Here is a 20,202-nt window from a genome sequence, read left to right on the forward strand (position 1 = left end):
GAAAAAGTACTTTTACCAACAGATACAAAAGCAAAAACACACAAAATGTGATGTTTCTAAAAGGTGATGAAGAATTTTTTAACTAAAATCAACCTGATTATGTTACATTTTAAAAACAAATTTTTGTCCTGTTTTATATGTTTTCCTAAAAACATATTTAATTTTCTAAAACAAAAAACTTTACCTCATTGCATTTACTTTAGATTATTTTTAAAGGAAAAGGTTCCATAGGTAGAGTTAAATAATATTGTCCTTAATTCATCTGGTTTTGTTTCCTCAATGCAGACCTCTTAGAACTTAACACTAAGTTTATATGACTTGTTTTATATCTTGTATGACAGAAAACTCTAAATTAAAAAAAAACAACCACCACCACCTCAGGCATCAAAATAAAATCACATATATAAAAAAACTCAGACAATATGCATTTTCCCCACATACTTCAAGCTTAAAAAAAATTATTTTTGTTTGCAGTCATAGGAGAAAAAAAGACTGCAGTCACACTTCTCTATTATGTAGCAGAATAAAATGCCAGTTTCCAAGTACTGGTTTAGTTTTCAAAAATGTTTGGCCAAAATAATAAAAACTGTAAACCTTTTAGATGTTTTTTATTCCTCAACTACTGTGCCTAGATGCAAAGAGAATATGAAACCAGATACATTTAGTCTGAAACCCAGTTTTAAGAAAAATTCTCAGTTTAACTCACTTTTTTTTTTCCAGGCAGAAGGTTAACTAATAAATGGAAAAAGGTAGAAGGACGGAGTAGTGTGAATGAAGGAGACCAGGTAGGCAAAGATTTCTGTTGAACCTAACATTTAAAAATTAATAAAATCCCTTACAACACTATATTTCCAAGAAAAGGCATTAGCCATTTTCTTTTGGTGGGTTTCCTTCCCTCTTTTTTCAGTATTACCCAGACTGAGCAAGCAAAGAAGTGCTCAGAACATTGGTGGATGTAACTCACCAGGATACCAGAAGGGGCCTTTCCATGGTAAACATCTTCGGTTTTCCTTAATGAGTCTTCGTGAACCTTCTCCTCATCTTCACTATCATCTTCTAAGTAAAACATCTTAAAATTGAACTAGCTTATCAAGCATGTCTTTTTTCAAAGACGAAAGTACAATTCTAAAGTACCAAAACGGAAAGCTGCTCTGCTGACAGACTGTTTGCAAACATAGTAATATGGTTAAAACTGAAAGGAAATGGTCTTTAAAAAAAAAAAAGCAATACATACGTGACTTTACCAATAAGATTTGCTCAAAATGCCTCAACCCCTTCTCTCTGAAGGAGATAAGAAAGGGCATGGAACAGGCTGTGCCATGTGTTTACACTGATAGGTACCAAGTCCTGCCCAATCACATGACGGTCACTGCAGCTTCCATCACACAGGACAGGGATTGAGTTAATGATTCTCTAAATCAATCACATCCTCGTTTTCAGAAATAAAAACAACTATACATATGGAGATGTAAAATTAATCATGGAAGGGAAAAAAGTTTATGTATATTTGTAAGCATCAATGAGCTTCCCAAAGAGAGCCTGGTTATATATGCTTTATAGAACTCAATTACCAAAATTTTTTTATTTGTCATATTGGCGTGACCCAACATATTTTCACAAGTCTGGAAGAGTGACTGCTCATCACTATAAATAATGGACAAATAATAGTGTTAACATATTATTACATTAATGTTATTATAATTATATTATGTAGTAATATAATTAACAATTTATTTAACTTCAAGAATATGACAGTGCAACACTGTAAAATTCAAATATTCTTGGAATTTCCTTTACAGCCATCATTAAGTCAACATATAGTAACATCTAGTGAATTGTTTAAGAAAAAAAAAATACACAACACATGGACAAAATTATTAATTTTTAAATTGAAACATACTATTTTATTCATCATCTAAGACAGTGCTGTTCATTACAAATAGCCACTAGCCACATGTGGTTGTATTTCCAATGAGGCTAGTACCAATTATGATGTGCTGTCAGTGTAAAATACACACACTTAGAATAAAAAAGAACTGAAATAATCTCATAATTTTTTATATATCATGTTGGTTACACATTAAAATAATATTTTAGATATATTCAGTTAAATAAGGTATTCTTAAATAAATTTCACTTTTTTTTTACTTTTTAATATTACTAGAAAATTTAAAATTACCTATGTGGCTCCCACTATATTCCATTGGACAATGCTACTTCAGAGTCACAAGACAATCTTAAGAGCAAAGGGGGTAAAAAAGGCTACTCAGCCGAAGTTTTACCAATGAATACCTGAAGACAGGGTTTGTCATCATTCCATAAAAATATTTAGTTAATTCATCAACAATATACTAACTGGTCCTCATACATTTAATGATGTTCACATTATTAAATCTTTTTTTCTACCACCAAATATCACAAAAAGACAAAATTCCCAAATGTCTGACCAAATAAATGGGGTCCAGTTATGTTTACTGCAGAAATATACCACAAAGATACACATAATAAAAATGTTAAATGGCAGAGTTAAAAACAAATTTCACCAAAACCAGAAATGGGAAAATTCAATTTTACACTGCATGCTGCCCAGCCTACCAGATATTAATGTGAACCTGGAGTACATGAAGTGCCTACAGGACCTTGTAATCTAATTCAATATGTATCATGTACACGAATTCTTCCCTTCAAAAGAAGTGATTTTTTTGAGGGGTCTAAATATGATGCATCCCTCACTGGTGTGGCTCAGTGGCTCAGTGGGTTTGCCAGTCTGTGAACCAAAAGGTCACTGGGTTCAATTCCCATTCGGGGCACATGCCTGGATTGTAGGCAGGGTCCCCAGTTGGGGGCATGTGAGAGGTGGCCGACAGACGTTTCTCTTGCACATCAATGTTTCTCTCCCTCTCTCTCTAAAAAAATAATCTTTTTAAAAAGATATTATGATGCAATGTAAAAAATTTTAAACATCTTCCTCCATGTCCTACTGCAGTTCCAGATTCCTGGCATCAGATGGTAGTAAGAAAAAACTGATACTGGGGTACTAACAAGGAGATAAGGAGAAAAACATAAGAAGGTGAAGAAGAGGCAAGAGAAGGAAAGCAGAAGAAATAAAACTTGGAAGAGATAAGAAAATGCAGGGGGGAAACTGTAAGTAGAGAAGATGGAGAGATGAAGATACAGGGAAAGAGAAAAATGAAGGAAAAAATTTTTTAAATTAATTTATTGTTATTCTATTACAGTTGTCCCATTTTACCCCTATTGCTCTCCCCTGCCCAGCCCACCCCACCCCTTCTCCCTCAGTCAATCCCCACACTGTGGTCCATGTTCATGGGTCATTCATATTAGTTCCTTGACTAATCCATTCCCCTTCTTTCTGCCCCTTCCCTTCCCCCCTCCCCTCTGGTCACTGTCGGTCTGTCTCATCTATTTTAAATGTGAGGAAACTCAGGCACAGAGAGAGGTCAGGCAATTAGCCCCAGGTCACCCACTTAGATGACACCAGATTTCTAGTTCAGTCCTCTCCCCCCATGCCCACCCTGCCAGGTTAAGACAAGAGAAAGTGCTAGGGTGTAGGGGGATGGAGATTGACAGGAAAGGGTTAGAAAGGCCTAACAAGAGAGGTGAGATCCAGGAGGGCAGAGATTGACGGGTATGACCTCTGCTCTGGCAACCTTTGCCTCAAATGCTCTTTACACAACAAGCAGGCCCCAGGCCAGCCACTTCAGTTTCCTGCTAGTACTGGAATTGTTTCAGTGTTTCGATTAATGACTCAGAATGTTCTGACTGCAAGGGAGCATGTACCATGGACCAAATGGAGCATGAGCTCATCTTCCAGACATCTTTTTAGTCAAGAAGCACACGCCTTCAGCTTCCTCCTGCAGTGACCTGTCAATCACCTCGCCGCCAGGCTGGTACCGAACATTCTGGTTCCAGCCTGTCACTTGAGAGATGGCTTTTTGGGCATGATAAATAAGAGTTTAAAATAAAACCAACAATTCTTAATCATCACGTGATTTTTCAAAGAAAAGTGCTACTATATATTGTCAAACTTTTTCTCTATAGGTTAAGATAAAAATAATGATTGAATATCAAGAAAAATAACTTTTTACTTTTCATAGCATTTTCATTATCTTTTTTTTTAAGTGGGTAGAAGCTAGATGCTTTTTCCCAAGACTTAAATCTTTCCAAACAAGGTCCAGTTTAGGAAAACAAAGCTAAAATGCTAGTCAGAAGAGTCATAATCTTATTTAGATTCCATAGCTAATGACATTAGTAAAATATATATCGTGTTTGTTTTTTTTTCTACTACTAATTCCATTAGTATATGAGACTAGGTATAAAACACTTTTCAAGAAGATGTAAGGATTTATTTAAAACTCCCTAACCTGAAATCTGCTTCAGTAGGAATTTGGTTCACTAGAAATACCTTTATGCCACAAATTACAGTCTCATTTTAATGCAAAACATGAAAATAAGCTCCCCCCAGTGGTCATGATTTGGAATAGCTATTTATTTCTACTGAATTACCAATGAAGAGGTGAGAACGTTTTGAGTAGTTAAAAAAATATATAGCACAATGAAAACATTTTTAAATCCTCAAAGAATTCATAATCACCATAATTACTCTATAGTGAAGAAATTAACTGAAGCACCTTTCTGCATTTTCAAGGCCACTCACATATGAAAGAGACCCCCCCAACAAAAAGACCAAAGCCCACCTGAAGCAGGGTTCCTTGAGCCAGATGGCTCCCATCATTTATAATACACTAGAGCATATGAAGTTTCTCTTCCAATATCTGGAACTACTTAAAATACACCGTTAACCTACGAAAATAATCCAAAGGTGGCCAATATGCTTTCTTCAAAACCAAGAGAAAATTCCTCTTGATGCCACTCTGAATTTCTTAAACATTTGTAATTTAACTGTTTATTGGCAAATGACTATCTAGTTTACTGAAGTTCCAGTGTTTCATAATATCCTCACACAATCCCAAAATGCTAGAGAATTGCTAGTGACTATCTGAGCTGTGAATGAATGAATAATCAAATACAAACATATCAAAGAAGGAAAAAAAGGGTCTCCTGAGGCCAGGAGGCCCAGCTTAAAGTGACACTCCCAAAGATAATCTTGAAGATTTATATTTTATCTTCAAATCAACATATTCTGCATTTTGCTTTGATGTATCCATTTCTTTGAAAATAAATGACTAACTGGCCAAAGTTCAAGGGTTAATGCACAACATTTACTGTATGGCCTAGAATATCCTCAGTGTACATATATCCCAGTTTAAGAAGTTTGGGACTAAACATCCTGTGAGATCTAATACTTCTGACACTAATGTTCCAGTTAAACTTTCACTCAGATATTTTGAGATTGTGAGGAAAAAATATGAGAACTGTCTGGCTGTAGCAGTCAAGCCCATCTGTTTGATTATTAGGGTAAAGCTAAGGAGCCCAATCAAGGATCAGAAGATTCGTGGTTTGATTTGTCATAAATTCTGGACAGTCCCAATAAAATAAATCAAAGTAAATGGGAAACCTTCTGCCCTGCTCAGAACCTCCACAGCAGCTGCCTCACTGTGTGTGTGTGTGTGTGTATTTCTGTGTCCTGTTAATAACATGTTTCTTTTTAAATGTTTGTCTCTTCCCTCAATCATTTCAACCCCTGAACAGCAGTTTGCAATGGCCCTGTTCCCACAACACCACTCAGGAGTGACATCCTAAGCATATAAGCAATTTTATGTACTAGGGTTTTGTCACCCCATTTTGTTCACGCTCAAGAAATCCTGTTAAAATGCAAGTCATACTGTCAAATTTGAAAATAGTAAACAGAAACAGATGTTTTGCTATACAGGAATGTACCAGTATTTCACAACACTGATAGAGTAAAGGTCCTTCAGGAAACACAATGTTGGGTTTCTCCACTCCAGGTCAGAAGTAAGATAGCTTAAAATAGCCAAAGAAAACCACAACAAATGAAGTGAGCAAGAATTGATGACATCATCAACACAACCCAAAGAAAAATATGTGAAAATTACCACAAACTATGAGATCACATTCTTTGACTCTTAAGAGGAACTTCCCGATTCTACAGTTGGTTCTGCATAACATTCCTAACTAAAAATTTTCGGGACCATTTGAAAAACTGGTGATGGTTAATTATTTTGTTGCTGTGATTTTACCCCTTTCAAATAATTATATACAATAATTTTTATTTTCAAAATATTGGCAATTAGCTGATATTCTCCTTCCATCTATACAAATAAACTGTGACTACAGTGTTGATTCAGTACTTAGAAACCAGGGAATCACCATTCCCTTGGATGTAGTTTCTTGGGGATGTAAACATTTTATCATATAAAATTCATACAAATAATAATAGAGCAAGATATCAAGAAATAGGTGTACAAAGATATACACAATTGACATCCCATATATATAACTGTCATCAACAGTGAGGACCTACTCATGTCTCAGAGCTACTACATGAAGAAGCCAGGATATAAACCAAGGCCTGTCTGAGTACAGAGCCTTTGCTTTCAATTGTATTATTGATGTTTAATTTACAGTTTGCTTACTATCATATTAATAGGCTTAAAGAAAATACTGCCCAAGAAGTTGGGATTATCATTGTAATTAAGAATCATCATGAGTGCTAAGAATCATCCAGATAAAACAGACAGGTGAGAGTGTAAGTTACTGATCTGTAGCCTTAAATGGACCAATGGAGCCTGGCAACTCTGCAATGTTTCTGTAGTCAGCTTGCTCTCGCAATTGTTTCTTTTTCAAACCTCCACATTTCTCAACCTGACTACCTCTCCATCAACCTTCCTTCCCCATCAGAATATACAGCATTTCATGTTCTTGTATGCAGATTCATTTGCATTCTTCCTGAAATGAACAGCAAAAATGGCTAAAATATGTTGCTATGAGAATAAGTTAAGAAATTTACTTTTTCAATATTTAGAAAATTCTATTGTTACATCTGTCTGATACCCGATATAACTGGTAAATTTAACTTAAAGCAAAAATAATAAGAATTCTTAGATTACTGTCTTTCAGAAATTGAATCTGTCTACATCTAAAGTTCTTTCTGATATATAAGGAAACGAAAAAAACTGTAGCATTGGTACACAAATATACACATGACAATAGTTAAATTACACACATATAGATGAACACAATTCCAAGATGACTGGAGTAGTTACATTTCTCCATTGATGGTAGGGCCTTAAATCAGCTTTGCTACTCTTAGATGTTAAATGTGGGTAATGTCTAAAATTTAACCTTGCAAGGCCAGGACATAATGTAGGATCCAAGAAGGCAAAGAAGCATCTGAAAGCAGCAGCATTAGAAGAAAGGTTCTTCTCTTCTCAGGACACAACACCAATGAAACAACGAGCAGGTGTGTTATAATTTATTATTACAATTTATTTTTCTTCCAAAGTAACATACCTTATAAAGCTCTCTGAAGAACAGGATATTTATTTTATGTAAAAATCATAAGCCTTTGTAACAAATTAATTTTATTCAAGTCTTTAATATGTATGTACTTTAATCACAGAACTTCTGCATATGAAAAGAAAAAAGCAAACAAAGGCAATTTAAGCTAAACCTTGGTGAGAAATTGTATGGTAAACCAGAATTTATACTGAACCATACAAGAAAACAATGCTTGCAGCCTAGTATTATTTATCTAATATTTAACTCTGAGTCACACTTTGGAGCTAGTCCTTTGCATATATTATCTCTGATCTATGCAACTTCTGGGAATGGCAGATTTGCTTTATCTCTATATTTTACATATGAATAGAGGCACAGAGAGATTATATGCTATAATCCAAGGTTACCAGTTAATTTTTAAAAGTGCCAAAACCAAGTTCAAAAGCTAATCTACCTAGTTTCCAACCTCTAGCTATTTTCCATAGACCTTGTAGGACTTATTAAGGTTGGAACTCAGATTTAATATGCTTAGGTATTTTTAAAATCTCAAATACAATAAATCTAAAAGGACAAAATATCCAGGAATAAATTTAAGCAAGGAGGCCAAAACTTGCATATTAAAAATTACAAAACATTGCTGAAAAAAAACAGAAAATGACTTAAAAGAAAGACGTCTCCTGTTCAACGACAAAAAGACTTAATATTGTTAAGATGTCAATACTACCAAAACAAGCTACAGATTCAATGCAAATTGCTATCAACATCCCAACACACATTTTTTGCAGACATAGAAAGTTAATTCTAGAGCGTCGGCCTGCAAGCCAAGTGTTGCTGGTTTGATTCCCAGTCAGGGCACATGACTAGGTTGCACGTCAGGTCCCCAGTTGGGGGTGCGAGTGAGAGGCAACCACACAGTGATGTTTCTCTCCCTCTCTTTCTCCTTTCCCCTCTCTCTAAAAATAAAATAAATAAACAAATAAATAAATTATTTTTTTAAAAAAAGAAAGTTAATTCTAATATATTGATATGTAACTGAGAGGGGCCAAACCATCTTGAAAGTTTCTGATTTCAAAACTTATTACAAAGCTACAGAAAACAATACAGTGTGGTACACAGACCAATGGAATAGAATTGAGAGTCCAGAAATAAACCCAAACATTTATGGCCAATTGATTTTTGACAACAATATCAAGTCCATTCAATGGGGAATGTGCTGAGACAGCTGGATTTCCACATATATAAGAATGAAGTTGGATCTCTTATCTCACATCATATAGAAAAATTAACTGAAAATGGATCAATGACCTAAATATAGAGCTAAACCCATAAAACTTTTTGAAGAAAACATGAGAGTAAATATTCATGCCTTTTGATTTGGCAAATGATTTTTAGTATGAAACCAAAAGCATGAGTAACACAGAAAAAGCAAATAAACTGAATTCCATCAAAATTTAAAACTTATTTTTTTTGCATCAAAGGACATTATCAAGAAAGTAAAAAGACAATGTACAGAATGGGAGAAAATGTTTCTAAATCATATATCTAATTAGAGTTTAATATCTAGAATATTAAAAGAACTTCTACAACTCAACAATAAAAAGACAAACAACTCAAATATAACATGGACAACAGGCTTAAATAAATTGTGACAACCAAAAATGTCTTCAGTCATTTCTGAGTGTCCCTGGGGGCAAAACTTCTTTCAGTTGAGAACTACTCGTATGTATGTGGCCCTGTATTTGCATGTCTGTTCTGGCTGTACTCTCACAAATGTTAGGAGTGGGCAAGTCAGGCACATAGCTTGACTTTTAATTTAGACAGATCAAGTTTTAAAATACAGCTCTACCACCTTTCTGAGCTTCAATTTGACCTGAGCTTCCATGACCACTCCATAGAGCCTAGGTCATAATACCTACCAGGGAATACTTCTTTCAGGAATCAATGAAATAGCACCTGTAAATTACTAAGTACTTAATAAATATTAATTTCCTTCCTTCTTTTCATTAAAAAACAATGTGTTGAATAGCTTTAAGGCCTATGCCACATAGGTGTCTAACAGATGATTGTTAGGCTGGATCTCTGCCACCAAGGAGCTCACTATTTAGTGAAGCACACAAGAAAGTAAACAAATGACTTCCAGTCTAATTCCCAAGTCCACCAACAGCTCTTTTTATCTGTTTTAGCCTCTCAAACCATTTCTCTATTCCCTAAGGCCCATCCAACTGAGGTCTACCCTTCAGCCTACTTGTATAAACAGTATGAATCTAATTCACATTCCTGTCACCAAATAGCCAAAACAAGACTAACATGGGTCAGAAAAACACTAGGGGTGTATATAACGGTCTTAAGGTAAAAACTATTGGATCTAGCTGCCCAGAGACCTACATCCTATACTGGGCCCAAATCAGACTGGCCACCCCAAGAGGCAGGTAAGGGACCTTCCCCAATGTTTTTCTTTCTTCCAACTTTTGGTATAAAACTGCTAAGTCACACTGTGTTGTCTTTTTAATTAATCACCTCTGAAGGTTACAATAAACTGATCACATTGATATGCCACTGTTCAGCATATTATTAGTACTCCTCTTTTTCTGGAAGAATAAAAATCAGTATCATTACTATATGGTCACAACTCTCAAGCAATACAAAAGTAGATGTGATTCTTCTCTCTGACATGGAAGATCCATTACTCTGAACAACTTCTGGACATTTCCAAAAACCTAAACTACCTTGAAAGGCAAAGATCTTCAACCACTGAGCACAAAAGGATATACAGGGTAAAAGTAGGTTTATAGTTGTTTGTATGAAAAATAATACAGTAATTAATAATAATATAAAAATAAACTCTGTTTTGCATACTCACTACTATAAACAGAGTTCTCCCCACTGTGTATTTTGAGACTCCGAAAGCAATTTTAAAAGTGGTATTTCAAAATGTTTTTGAGAATGACTGCATCATTGAAATGAATATATCGCCACTAAAGTGGGCAATGTGCGTTGACTACATAATTTTTTCTCATATTCTTTTACAATTACTTTTTTTAAATGATTAAGATTTACTCAATGGTTTTAGTCTGCAAACTAGGAACACAGGCAAAAATCCAGATGTGTTCCAAAGAAAGAAGAGTTAAGAGTTCTCTTAACTCTTCTTGAGAATTACCAGTCCTGCATTATTAACCCTAGGATTGCCCCAGGAGTTGTGATGATGAAAATGTTGGTCCACAAGATGGGGGCCAAGTGGTCTGGATAATAAATGTTAGGTGGATGTCAAGAAGTCTGGATACATGAGGTAATCAGAGGGTTATCTGGAGTTTGGTATCTGTCCATGTATATACCAAGACATTGACGCAGGACTCAAAAGTTCAAAAAATTTTAAGTTTCAGGGGTAGTTAGAATAAGTATAAAGTCTTTCCTCATACCTCAACCTTGAAGATGTTAAAAATTTTAGCAGCTTGGTTAAAGTGACTCCACTTTATGTATTTCCTGCTTTCACTTTTTCCTCAATATCATGGGTGAGCATAAGTGACACCATTTGGCCCTGCAGTTTTCTCTTTAATATTGTGTATAAATCTTGAAATAAAAAAAATACCACAACTAAAGTGAAAAAAATAATAATCAAATCTCTGTCACTCTTATGTCTTTTATCCCTCTTTTTCCTTATAATCTTTCCTCCTGAAAGTTACTTTGGTGGAAATGTGGTTTTACGGATGAACTGTACAGCAAAATAGTTTGAAACTGAACTTATTGAGGGTAACATAGGTTAATAACATTATTTTCAGGTATACAAAAATATAATATGACATCTGTGTTTCCTCCCATTACCATATATCTGACTCCCTTTACCCACTTCGCCCTCCCCACTCTTTTTCCCCTCTGGTAACTACCATTCTGTTGTCTATCATCTGTGAGTTTGATTTGTTACTTTTTGTTTTAAAATCCATATATGTGAGTGAAATCATACTTTTTGTCCTTTTTCATCTGATTTATTTCACTTAGTATAATAATCTCAAGATCCTTCTATGCTGTCAAAAACAGCAGTATTTCATCTTTTTAAAAAAAAATATTTTATTATTTTTAGAGAGAGAGGAAGGGAGGGAGAAAGAGAGGGAGAGACAGATCAATATGTGGCTGCCTCTCGTGCGCCCCCAACAAGGCAACCGGCCCGCAACCCAGGCATATGCCCCGACTGGAAATTGAACCAGTGACCCTTTGGTCTGCAGGCAAGCACTCAATTCACTAAGCCACACCAGCCAGGGCCAGTATTTCATATTTTTATGGCTGAGTAGTATTCCATGGCACAGTATTGTTTTTTAAAAGAACTACCAGAAGCTTTCTTATCATCCATTTGTAATGGAGCACAAAACTAAAAAACTTGAGGTAATTAGAACCTAGGGGTAAACTTTAGATTTATTAACATGTTGCACTTGTTATTTAAATAATATCCTTCATCAAGACAGTGCCATAATTCTACAAAAACAATCAGACCAACTACATAATGCATCAATCATTTTATGATTCCTGTAGGTGAAGAGGAGGATCTTCCCTGATTACTAGTACCACACTAATTCAAGACAAGAAAAAAACAAGTACCAATCCATCAGCTTACTTAACTTATGTCATAAAAAGTGACCGAGAGAATTCCTCAGTTCCCGTAACACACACTTGGTTTCTTCAAAGACCTCCCATCTCTCTTGCATTTTACTCTCAGGAATACATTCCCCTAGATCCCCAGAGTGCAGTTTTTAGATCAGGAAGCATAAATGCACCACTTCTCCACTCCTCTTTGGAACTGTTGGGTCCTTCTGTCTCAGTTAAGTAGAACATGACAACCATGAGGCCAAGAAGTAGGGATGTGAACTCCTGTACAGCCATGCAGAGATACTACTCACAACTACAGGCATCCCATCCAGGTGTCTGCAGAGGGTCCTCAGGAAACAGGCTGTGGAGATGGATGAGTTTTCTACCAGTGCCAATTAAAATACAGCTCAAATTTCACACCCTGCTTTATTCTGTACAGTGCCTACTGGGCCCCAGTAAAACTTTTCAGAAATATAAGAATTCCTGGCTCTGGGAGGGCATTTATTTGGGTGAATAAAGGGAGAGGCCGTGGAGATGGAGGCCAACTTAACCACTGCTGTCAGCGTCACCCATCATTCTAATTTGAGCTGTGTCCTAGATGTATGCAGCTTTGCAAAACAAACGCCAGGTAAGGGTACACTTGTGTATTTTCGCAAGCCAACTTGCACATTGAACTACTTCAACAAGGGAGAAGGGCTTCCAAGATCAATAACAGGTCAGTGAAACAACATTTGGAATTCTAGAAAACAAAGCCTGTTTCACTCACTGATCTATTTAAAAACAGCGTCTACTTTTACATGCCAGGCACTATTATATTCTGAGCTAGGATCGGGCAATGAACTTGCCTGACAAGGTACTTGCTCTGGAAGCACTTAGATGCTAATAGAGAAAGAAAACAAAAAATAAAATTCTAGCCTAGGATAACTATTATAAAGAAAATTAAAAAGGCTGATGCCATCAGAAAGTAAGGAAAGAAAGGCAGGAGGAGACTACTCTAGGTAAAGGGCTTAGGGAGTTGAAAACAAGGAAGTGTATGAAAAATTTTTTTAAACCAATGAATAAACTACAGGAAGACTCACACATCTGAAAAAGAAATAGGGTATAATTAATATGAAAGATAGAGCATCAGAACCTGTCCAATAATGTTCACATATATACTTAGGATTTACTTTCTCACAAGACATTGTGGCTATTCTTTCATCATTTTTACAGCCTTCAAATTACTTCAGAAACAAAGCAAGAGTAGAAAATGAGATGAATCAGATACTAAGTTAAACACTCAGGAAACCAGAAGAATTTTTACAGTAACACAAAAGTCTGAACAAAAATCTCCACTTGTCATTTAAAAATTACTTCCCAAGAGTTGCTTTCTGATCTTCAATGTAGATGTGACTATAGCATCTTTGAAAACACTTTATAACTAGACATTCTTTTAAATACAGAGGCTGTCACACACTTCTCTTAAAACTCACTATGAACTGAACTGTATCCCCAAAAGTATAAGTTTAAGTTCTAACCCTCAATACCTCAAAATGTAACCTTACTTAGAACAAGATCTTTACAGAGATAACGAAGTTAAAATAAGGTCATTAGGATGGGCCCTACACCAATGACTAGCTACCTTATAAAAGAGAAATTTGGACAGAGACAGACACACATACACACAGAGAGAAAGCCATGTGAACATGAAGATAAGAGATCAGGATATTGCATCTACAAGCCAAGATGTACTGAAGACTGTCAGCTAACAGTCAGAAGCTAGGAGAGAGGCATGAAATGACTGTCCCTTACAGCCCTCAGAAGGAAGCAATACTTCTGGCACCTTGATCTCAAACTTCCAGCCACCAGAACTGTGACAATTTCAGTTGTTTAAGCCAACCTGTGGTATTTTGTTACAGCAGCTCTAGCAAACTAATACACTCACTAACATAAGAGCAAAGAAGTATAAAAGGGGTAGGTAATCCACAAGTACAAAGAGAATGGTACAGAGAGGAAATGAAAGATGTCAAGTTTTTGAAATGCAAAAAATGGAAGGAAAAATAAAGAAAGAAGACCAGAAAGTAAGGAAATGCTCAAACGAAAGCCCACATTAATGGAAAAAAAGAGATAGAACTACAAGAAAAGTTCTCAAAGTCAAAAACATGATTTTCCAAATTGAAAGCTCCCATTAAGTCCCCAGCACAAAGGATGGAAAGATACTGCACTTTTGTGGGCAGTCAGGACAGAAAGATGCCAAAAGACAATGGTAAAGCCTCCACGGTTTCTTTAAGGGCAAAGGATTAAGAAACCTTCATGTGGGCAGGGCTACACAAAGCACATCATGATCTCAATCAGAGGTACTGTACAGTATCCCAGTGCTGGCTACTTCACAAACTGTTCACCAGAACACACAGCTGCAGATGATTCTGCTTCTGGGGTAAAGATTCACCAGGCCTGAGAAGCACCTATATACTATTGAGTTGGCCAAAAAGTCATTACATTTTTTCCATAAAACAATGGACCAATTTTTCACTTTCACCAACAATTTTACTGATTTGGATATTTTGAATATGCTGGCTATCTCCCACTATTGGCTTCTAGTTGGTAGAGACCAGGGGTGCTGCTAAACATATTACAATGTGTAAGGCAGCTCCACAGCAAAGAATTATTTGGCCAAAATGTCAATAGTACCAAGAAACTTTGCAGACCACTTTTGACACATTCAATCAGTCACAGCACCTTCTCCGTATATACACTGCACAAATCTTTTTTGGTGTTTCAGTTGCATTTTTACCTTTTTTGAAATAAAGCATAATATGCTGAGAATACTGAGTTATCTTCTATCTTCAATGTTAAAATAGCTACACAAAAATTTACTAATTTTGATAGGTGTTTTTAAAAATGCACACTGAAAGATGGAGGCTTAGAGAGACACGCGGGGTCTCTCTCCCTCCACAACTAAAAAGAAATACAACTATCTCCAAACTAGAGACAACCAGAAGTTCCAGAAAATCAAGCTGCATGGAAGTCCAACAAACAAAGATATAAAGAAGAAATACACATCCAGACAGGTAGGAGGGGTGGAACCATGGCAGTCCCAGGGAGGGACACCTGGGAGGTGTTCCCAGCTCCTGACCAGACTCGCAGCTCATGATCCCAGCACCAAGGAAAATCAAGCCTCATTGCTTCTGACTGTGCAAACCTGTAGGGGTTGGGGCAGAGGACAAAACTGCTGGTCTCTCAGCAGAGTCCGCTTATTTAAAGAACCCCGATGGTCCTAGAACGTCTGCAGACACACCCACCCTGGTAATGATGATCAGATCAACAGCTAGAGAGGCGCCAGTCCCGTATGAAAGTGGGAGAAGTGCCTGAAAAAGGGGCAAGAGCTGAGCAAGCGGCATTGTTCCCTCTCTGACCCCTCCCCCACATACAGCACCATAATGTGGTGAAATGGGTCGCCGGTACTGATGAATACCTAAGGCTTCGCCCCTTAAAACATAACAGGAGCGACAGCTCTACCTAAGACACAGAGGCAAACAAACACCAGAACCTGTCAAGATGAGGAGACAGAGAAGTATGACCCAAAAGGGGGAACAGATCAAGGTTCCAGTGGGAGCACTAAGCGACAAAGGGATAGCCAACCTAACAGATGAGGAGACAAGACAACCTAACAGATGTAGAATTCAAAACACAGGTGATGAAGATGCTCAAAGGCTTGACAGATATTCTTCAGTATGGCAAATGCATAAGAGAAGTGGAGGCTATGCTAAGTGAAACGAAGGAAAGTCTACACAAAACCAATGGTGAAGGGAAGGAAACCAGGGTTCAAACCAATGATTTGGAAAACAAGGAAAAAAACAACAGTCAACCAGTACAGAATAAGGAAACAAGAACTGAAAAAACTGAGGAGAGGCTTAGGAATCTTTGGGACAACTATAAACATGCCAACATCCGAATCATAGGAGTGCCAGAAGGAGGAGAGGAAGAGCAAGTAATTGAAAGCTTATGTGAAAAAATAACGAAGAAAAACTTCCCAAATTTGGCGAAGGAAATAAACATACAAGTCCAGGAAGCACAGAGAGTCCCAAACAAGCTAGATCCAAGGAGGACCACACCAAGACACATCATAATTAAAATGCCAAAGATGAAAAATAAAGAGAGAATCCTAAAATCAGCAAAAGAAAAGCAGAGTTACCTACAAAGGGGTGCCTATAAGACTGTCAGCTGATTTCTTAAAATAAAATTTGCAGACAAGTAGGGACTAGCAAGAAGTATTCAAAGTGATGAAAAGCAAGAACCTACAACCAAGATTACTCTATCCAGCAAAGCTATCATTTAGAATGGAAGGGCAGATGAAGTGCTTCCCAGACAAGTTAAAGCTAAAAGAGTTCATTATTATGATGCCATTATTGTATGAAATGTTAAAGGGACTTATTTAAGAAAAAGAAGATCAAAACTATGAACACTAAAATGACAACAAACTCACAACTATCAATAACTGAATCTAAAAAGTAAAAACAAAATCCAACTAAGCAAACTAGAATAGGAACAGAATCATAGGTATGGGGATCATTTGCAAGGTTATCAGCTGGAAGGGGGAAGGGGGAGAAATGGGGAAATGGTGCAGGAATTAAGAAATATAATTGGTTGGTACAAAATAGACAGGGGGATGTTAAGAATAATATAGGAAAGAGTGAAGCCAACGAACTTATATGCACGACCCATGGACATGAACTAAGGGGGGTGGAATTCCTGGGGTAAGCGGAATACTGGGCAGAGGAGAGCAAAGGGGATAAAACTGGGACTACTGTAACAACATAATCAATAAAATATACTTAAAATATGCACACTGATATGACAGCTGTCACAATACAATCTAGCAAAACTGTTTCAAGTAAAGTTAGAAACAACTAAGCACTATTAGAACCATTTTTTGAAAAAAAACCTAAACAAACTTTTTGGCTAACCCAATACATTCTCTGTGTGCTTTTATACCCTTCTGATTTTTTTATACTGGTGACATACCTGCCTCCTAGCCAGGAGGAAGTGTACAAAACAGGCCCAGAACTTCAGGTTCACCATGAAGCCAGGTGAGGAGTTGTAGTTCCCGGATGTTCCAGTCACTCCCCGACCATGAATGGTCCAGGGACAGATACTGCAAATCACAAATGAGGGCAACTCATCAGGTGATGAGAAAGTAAGGGAAGACTTTTAAAAAGATAACAGTAAAGTTGCTAAAAAAAAAGTTGAGAGAATGAGAAAGGATAGAAAGAGAGGGAAGTAGAGGGAGAGAGAAACAGAAATTTAAAAGTTTGGAACTTCTCAAAAAAAGCAATTTCTCAAAAGTAACAATTCAAAAATTTAAAGGAAAACTATTTCATTCTATAGCCACCCTATTAATCAAGTATTAGAATCAACTTTCAGACATGTAAGTTTTCTCACAGTAATAACCCCATGTGATCCCATTCTCAAAAAGCTACAGGAATATGTGCCCACCAGAATGAGGAAGCATGCTGGGAGGACTATGTAGAAAACAGGACCAAACACCAGAGAAATTAACAGAATTCTGGTGAGGTGTTGATTGCACTGAGGAGTTCTGTAGTTCTGTCAGAAACTGGGGGTCTGAATTAGTGATTGGTACTGAGAAACACAAGTCAACAAAACAAGTCCAGAGAAAACAAAAATTTGAACTGGTAAAGAAATAAAATCAGCTTGTTTTGAACAGTGAATACTGAGAAAATAAAAAATTATGTTACAATGTATTGGGAAGATAGAAGGAAACATCAGTAAGGAGGATTATATAAGAGATGAATCTTCATCTTGCATAGTAGGAAATCCATAGACAATGCCTAAAATTAAAAAACCAAGCTATAATAGTATAAGCATACAAACATGGACTTAAATCCCACAAGAAACACGTAAGAGTTGAAAGAAGTCACTTCTAATAAGCATAATCGGCAGTGAGGAAGAGACTGGTATTCATCATATACCTCAAGGTACTGTTCGAGTTTTTAAACTATATATAAAAGTAATACACTTAAACATTTTAAAGATAAATAGAACTACTATGTGATGCAGCCTTAGGAAAAAAATCAAATTTACAGGAATGAAAACTACTAAGGAAAAGAAAAAATAAACACCAAGCAAATATGAGCACTGTGGGTTTGGTTTGGTTTTGCTTCTAATTCTAGGAAAGCTGTTTTCCAACTTTTGGCATCAGCACCTGTGGTCCATTGGCGCTTTCGGTTATGTCTCATTAACAAGACAAAACCAATGAACCAGGAAATTTAAATACAGCAAAGTTCCTACAAAATCACCTAGCTTATTCACTTGGGGTAAGAAAATGTCTAACGTAAAAGCCCCTTTACGTTCTACGGTGAGAATACCAGCAAAAGATTTAGCGAGCATCCAAAATCTTTAAAAAAAAAAAAATCGCCCACCATAATATAGGTATATTAGTGCTTGTCAAATTTCATGTAGTTTTATAATCTAAGTGAATTTTTTTTAAATCAATTATTAGATTTTATACAAAAACATTAATTACTTAGCGACTTTATGAAGTAGTGAGCGACAGAATTTTTCTTCCAGTTAGGCATTCACTTGCACTATACAGGATGAGACAACAGTAGGTTTACAGTTGTTTGTATAGAAGGTAATGCAATAATTAGTAAGTAATAATACAAGAATAAACTGATATACTCTCAACTGTAACCTACTTTGCCCTACCCTGTATATAGTAAGTACAGAAAACAGTTCTGCTTTCTAAACAAAGGCTCCATCTACAAGCCTTGACAACAAAATTCATAAAGATGAATTTTGATAGCAAAGTTCACAAGGCTTAAATTTATAAAAATGTAGTACATAAAATTTATACACAATATTACTAACTTATAAAAGCATATTTTCTATTTTTAAACTATAGAAATAAAAATTCTGGGTGTCAAGATAGCAATTTCAAGCAAACACATGAAGCAATCATATTTTTATATGAGACATACGGTAAATACCTTTCAACATATTCTCACACTAAAAATATAAGTACAGAAGCTTTCTTCAAAATATTTCCTGTGACTAACGTTCAATCACTCATGCAGTATTCCCTTCTCAATCCTTTCCTACTCCAGTTTTATTATAAGAGTCTGCTTTACATAGAAGTAGACTTAATTCACCCTATAAAACTTTAAGCTGTTTCAGGACAAGAGGATGTTCTATTCATCTTTTTTTTTTTTTTCCTCTATTCATCTTTTTATCTTTTGCCCCTGTGCCTCTCCATACTGCCTCATCTGATTAAAGCTCCTAGCCAGCTGCCCTGTGTCTGAATCTCTGGTTTAATACACACCCTCATCTAATCCTAAGAATCAGCCTATCGGTAGCTATTGTTATTTCCATATTACAGATGATACAACTGAGTAAACTATATAACAAAAGCGTACTCATGAATTTGGGAATTCCTAAAGCTATCTATGAATGTATTTCTGTTTAAGTGAGAAGTCCTGCTGTATTGAAGAGTCAGTAAACACCAAATCATTCATCTTTTCAATTACAGTAAGTAAAACACAATTAAAACTTTATTAGAGAGAATGCTATCTACCCATGCAGTTACCAAGTGAGTCAATGATATAGCGAAGAAAGCACCAGTTCAAAAAATAAATCTGTTCAAAAACTAAAACTCAGATACTAAACAATGTTAGCAGTTTCTGCTGGCTACCCATAATGCGATGGGAGAAAGGTTCCTGAATGGAGTAAGGAGCTAGAAGCTCCCTCCGACTCCAAAATGTTTTAACTCTGTTTCTACACACAGTCCAGTCCCAAGTAACCCAGGCATTATTGGAGTACAGTTTTCAAATCAGGTATAGTTAAAAATACCTGGGAAAATCCTTGAAGAAGGTATCATGTTGGATACTGACATACCAGCAGGTCACAAAAAGTTCAACTGTGTCCATTTCTCCTTCTAATCACTGAACAGAATCACTTTCCTCTCAGGCTGAGCCCAACAGCAATACTTAAGAGTTTTTGACACTCAGTCCCAACTTAGCAGTGATGTTCTTACATCATGGAAGGCAGACAGAGGAAACTCGCTTCACTCTTTCCACAGCAAGCACCAAGTAGGCCAGGTGGGGCTATTTTCTTGGCTGGCATTTTCCTCCCTGACACAGTTGGATTTACATATACAAATGGTTCAGAGAAATCGAAGGCCCCTATACAGCT

At 36.3% G+C, this 20,202-nt stretch overlaps 1 protein-coding gene across 3 annotated transcripts in view; it reads right to left on the minus strand.

The window, feature by feature from the left end:
- Positions 1-20,202, minus strand: part of LPIN2 (lipin 2) — a 114,873-nt gene that overhangs the window by 86,325 nt on the left and 8,346 nt on the right. Inside the window, exon 2 of one of the 3 annotated variants that reach the window (XM_090285766.1) lies at positions 17,020-17,149. The exons of 1 other annotated variant lie outside the window; for it this stretch is intronic. In XM_090285766.1, coding sequence (XP_090141892.1) covers positions 17,020-17,076 — 57 coding nt within the window. In that variant the 5' untranslated portion in view covers positions 17,077-17,149. Of the gene's footprint in view, positions 1-964; positions 1,185-17,019; positions 17,150-20,202 lie in introns of those variants that run through there. One more of the 3 variants, XM_090285765.1, reaches the window with a different exon arrangement.

Source organism: Furipterus horrens, unplaced genomic scaffold (assembly GCF_987537825.1).
Source record: "Furipterus horrens unplaced genomic scaffold, mFurHor1.1.pri manual_scaffold_8, whole genome shotgun sequence".
Taxonomy (NCBI): domain Eukaryota; kingdom Metazoa; phylum Chordata; class Mammalia; order Chiroptera; family Furipteridae; genus Furipterus; species Furipterus horrens.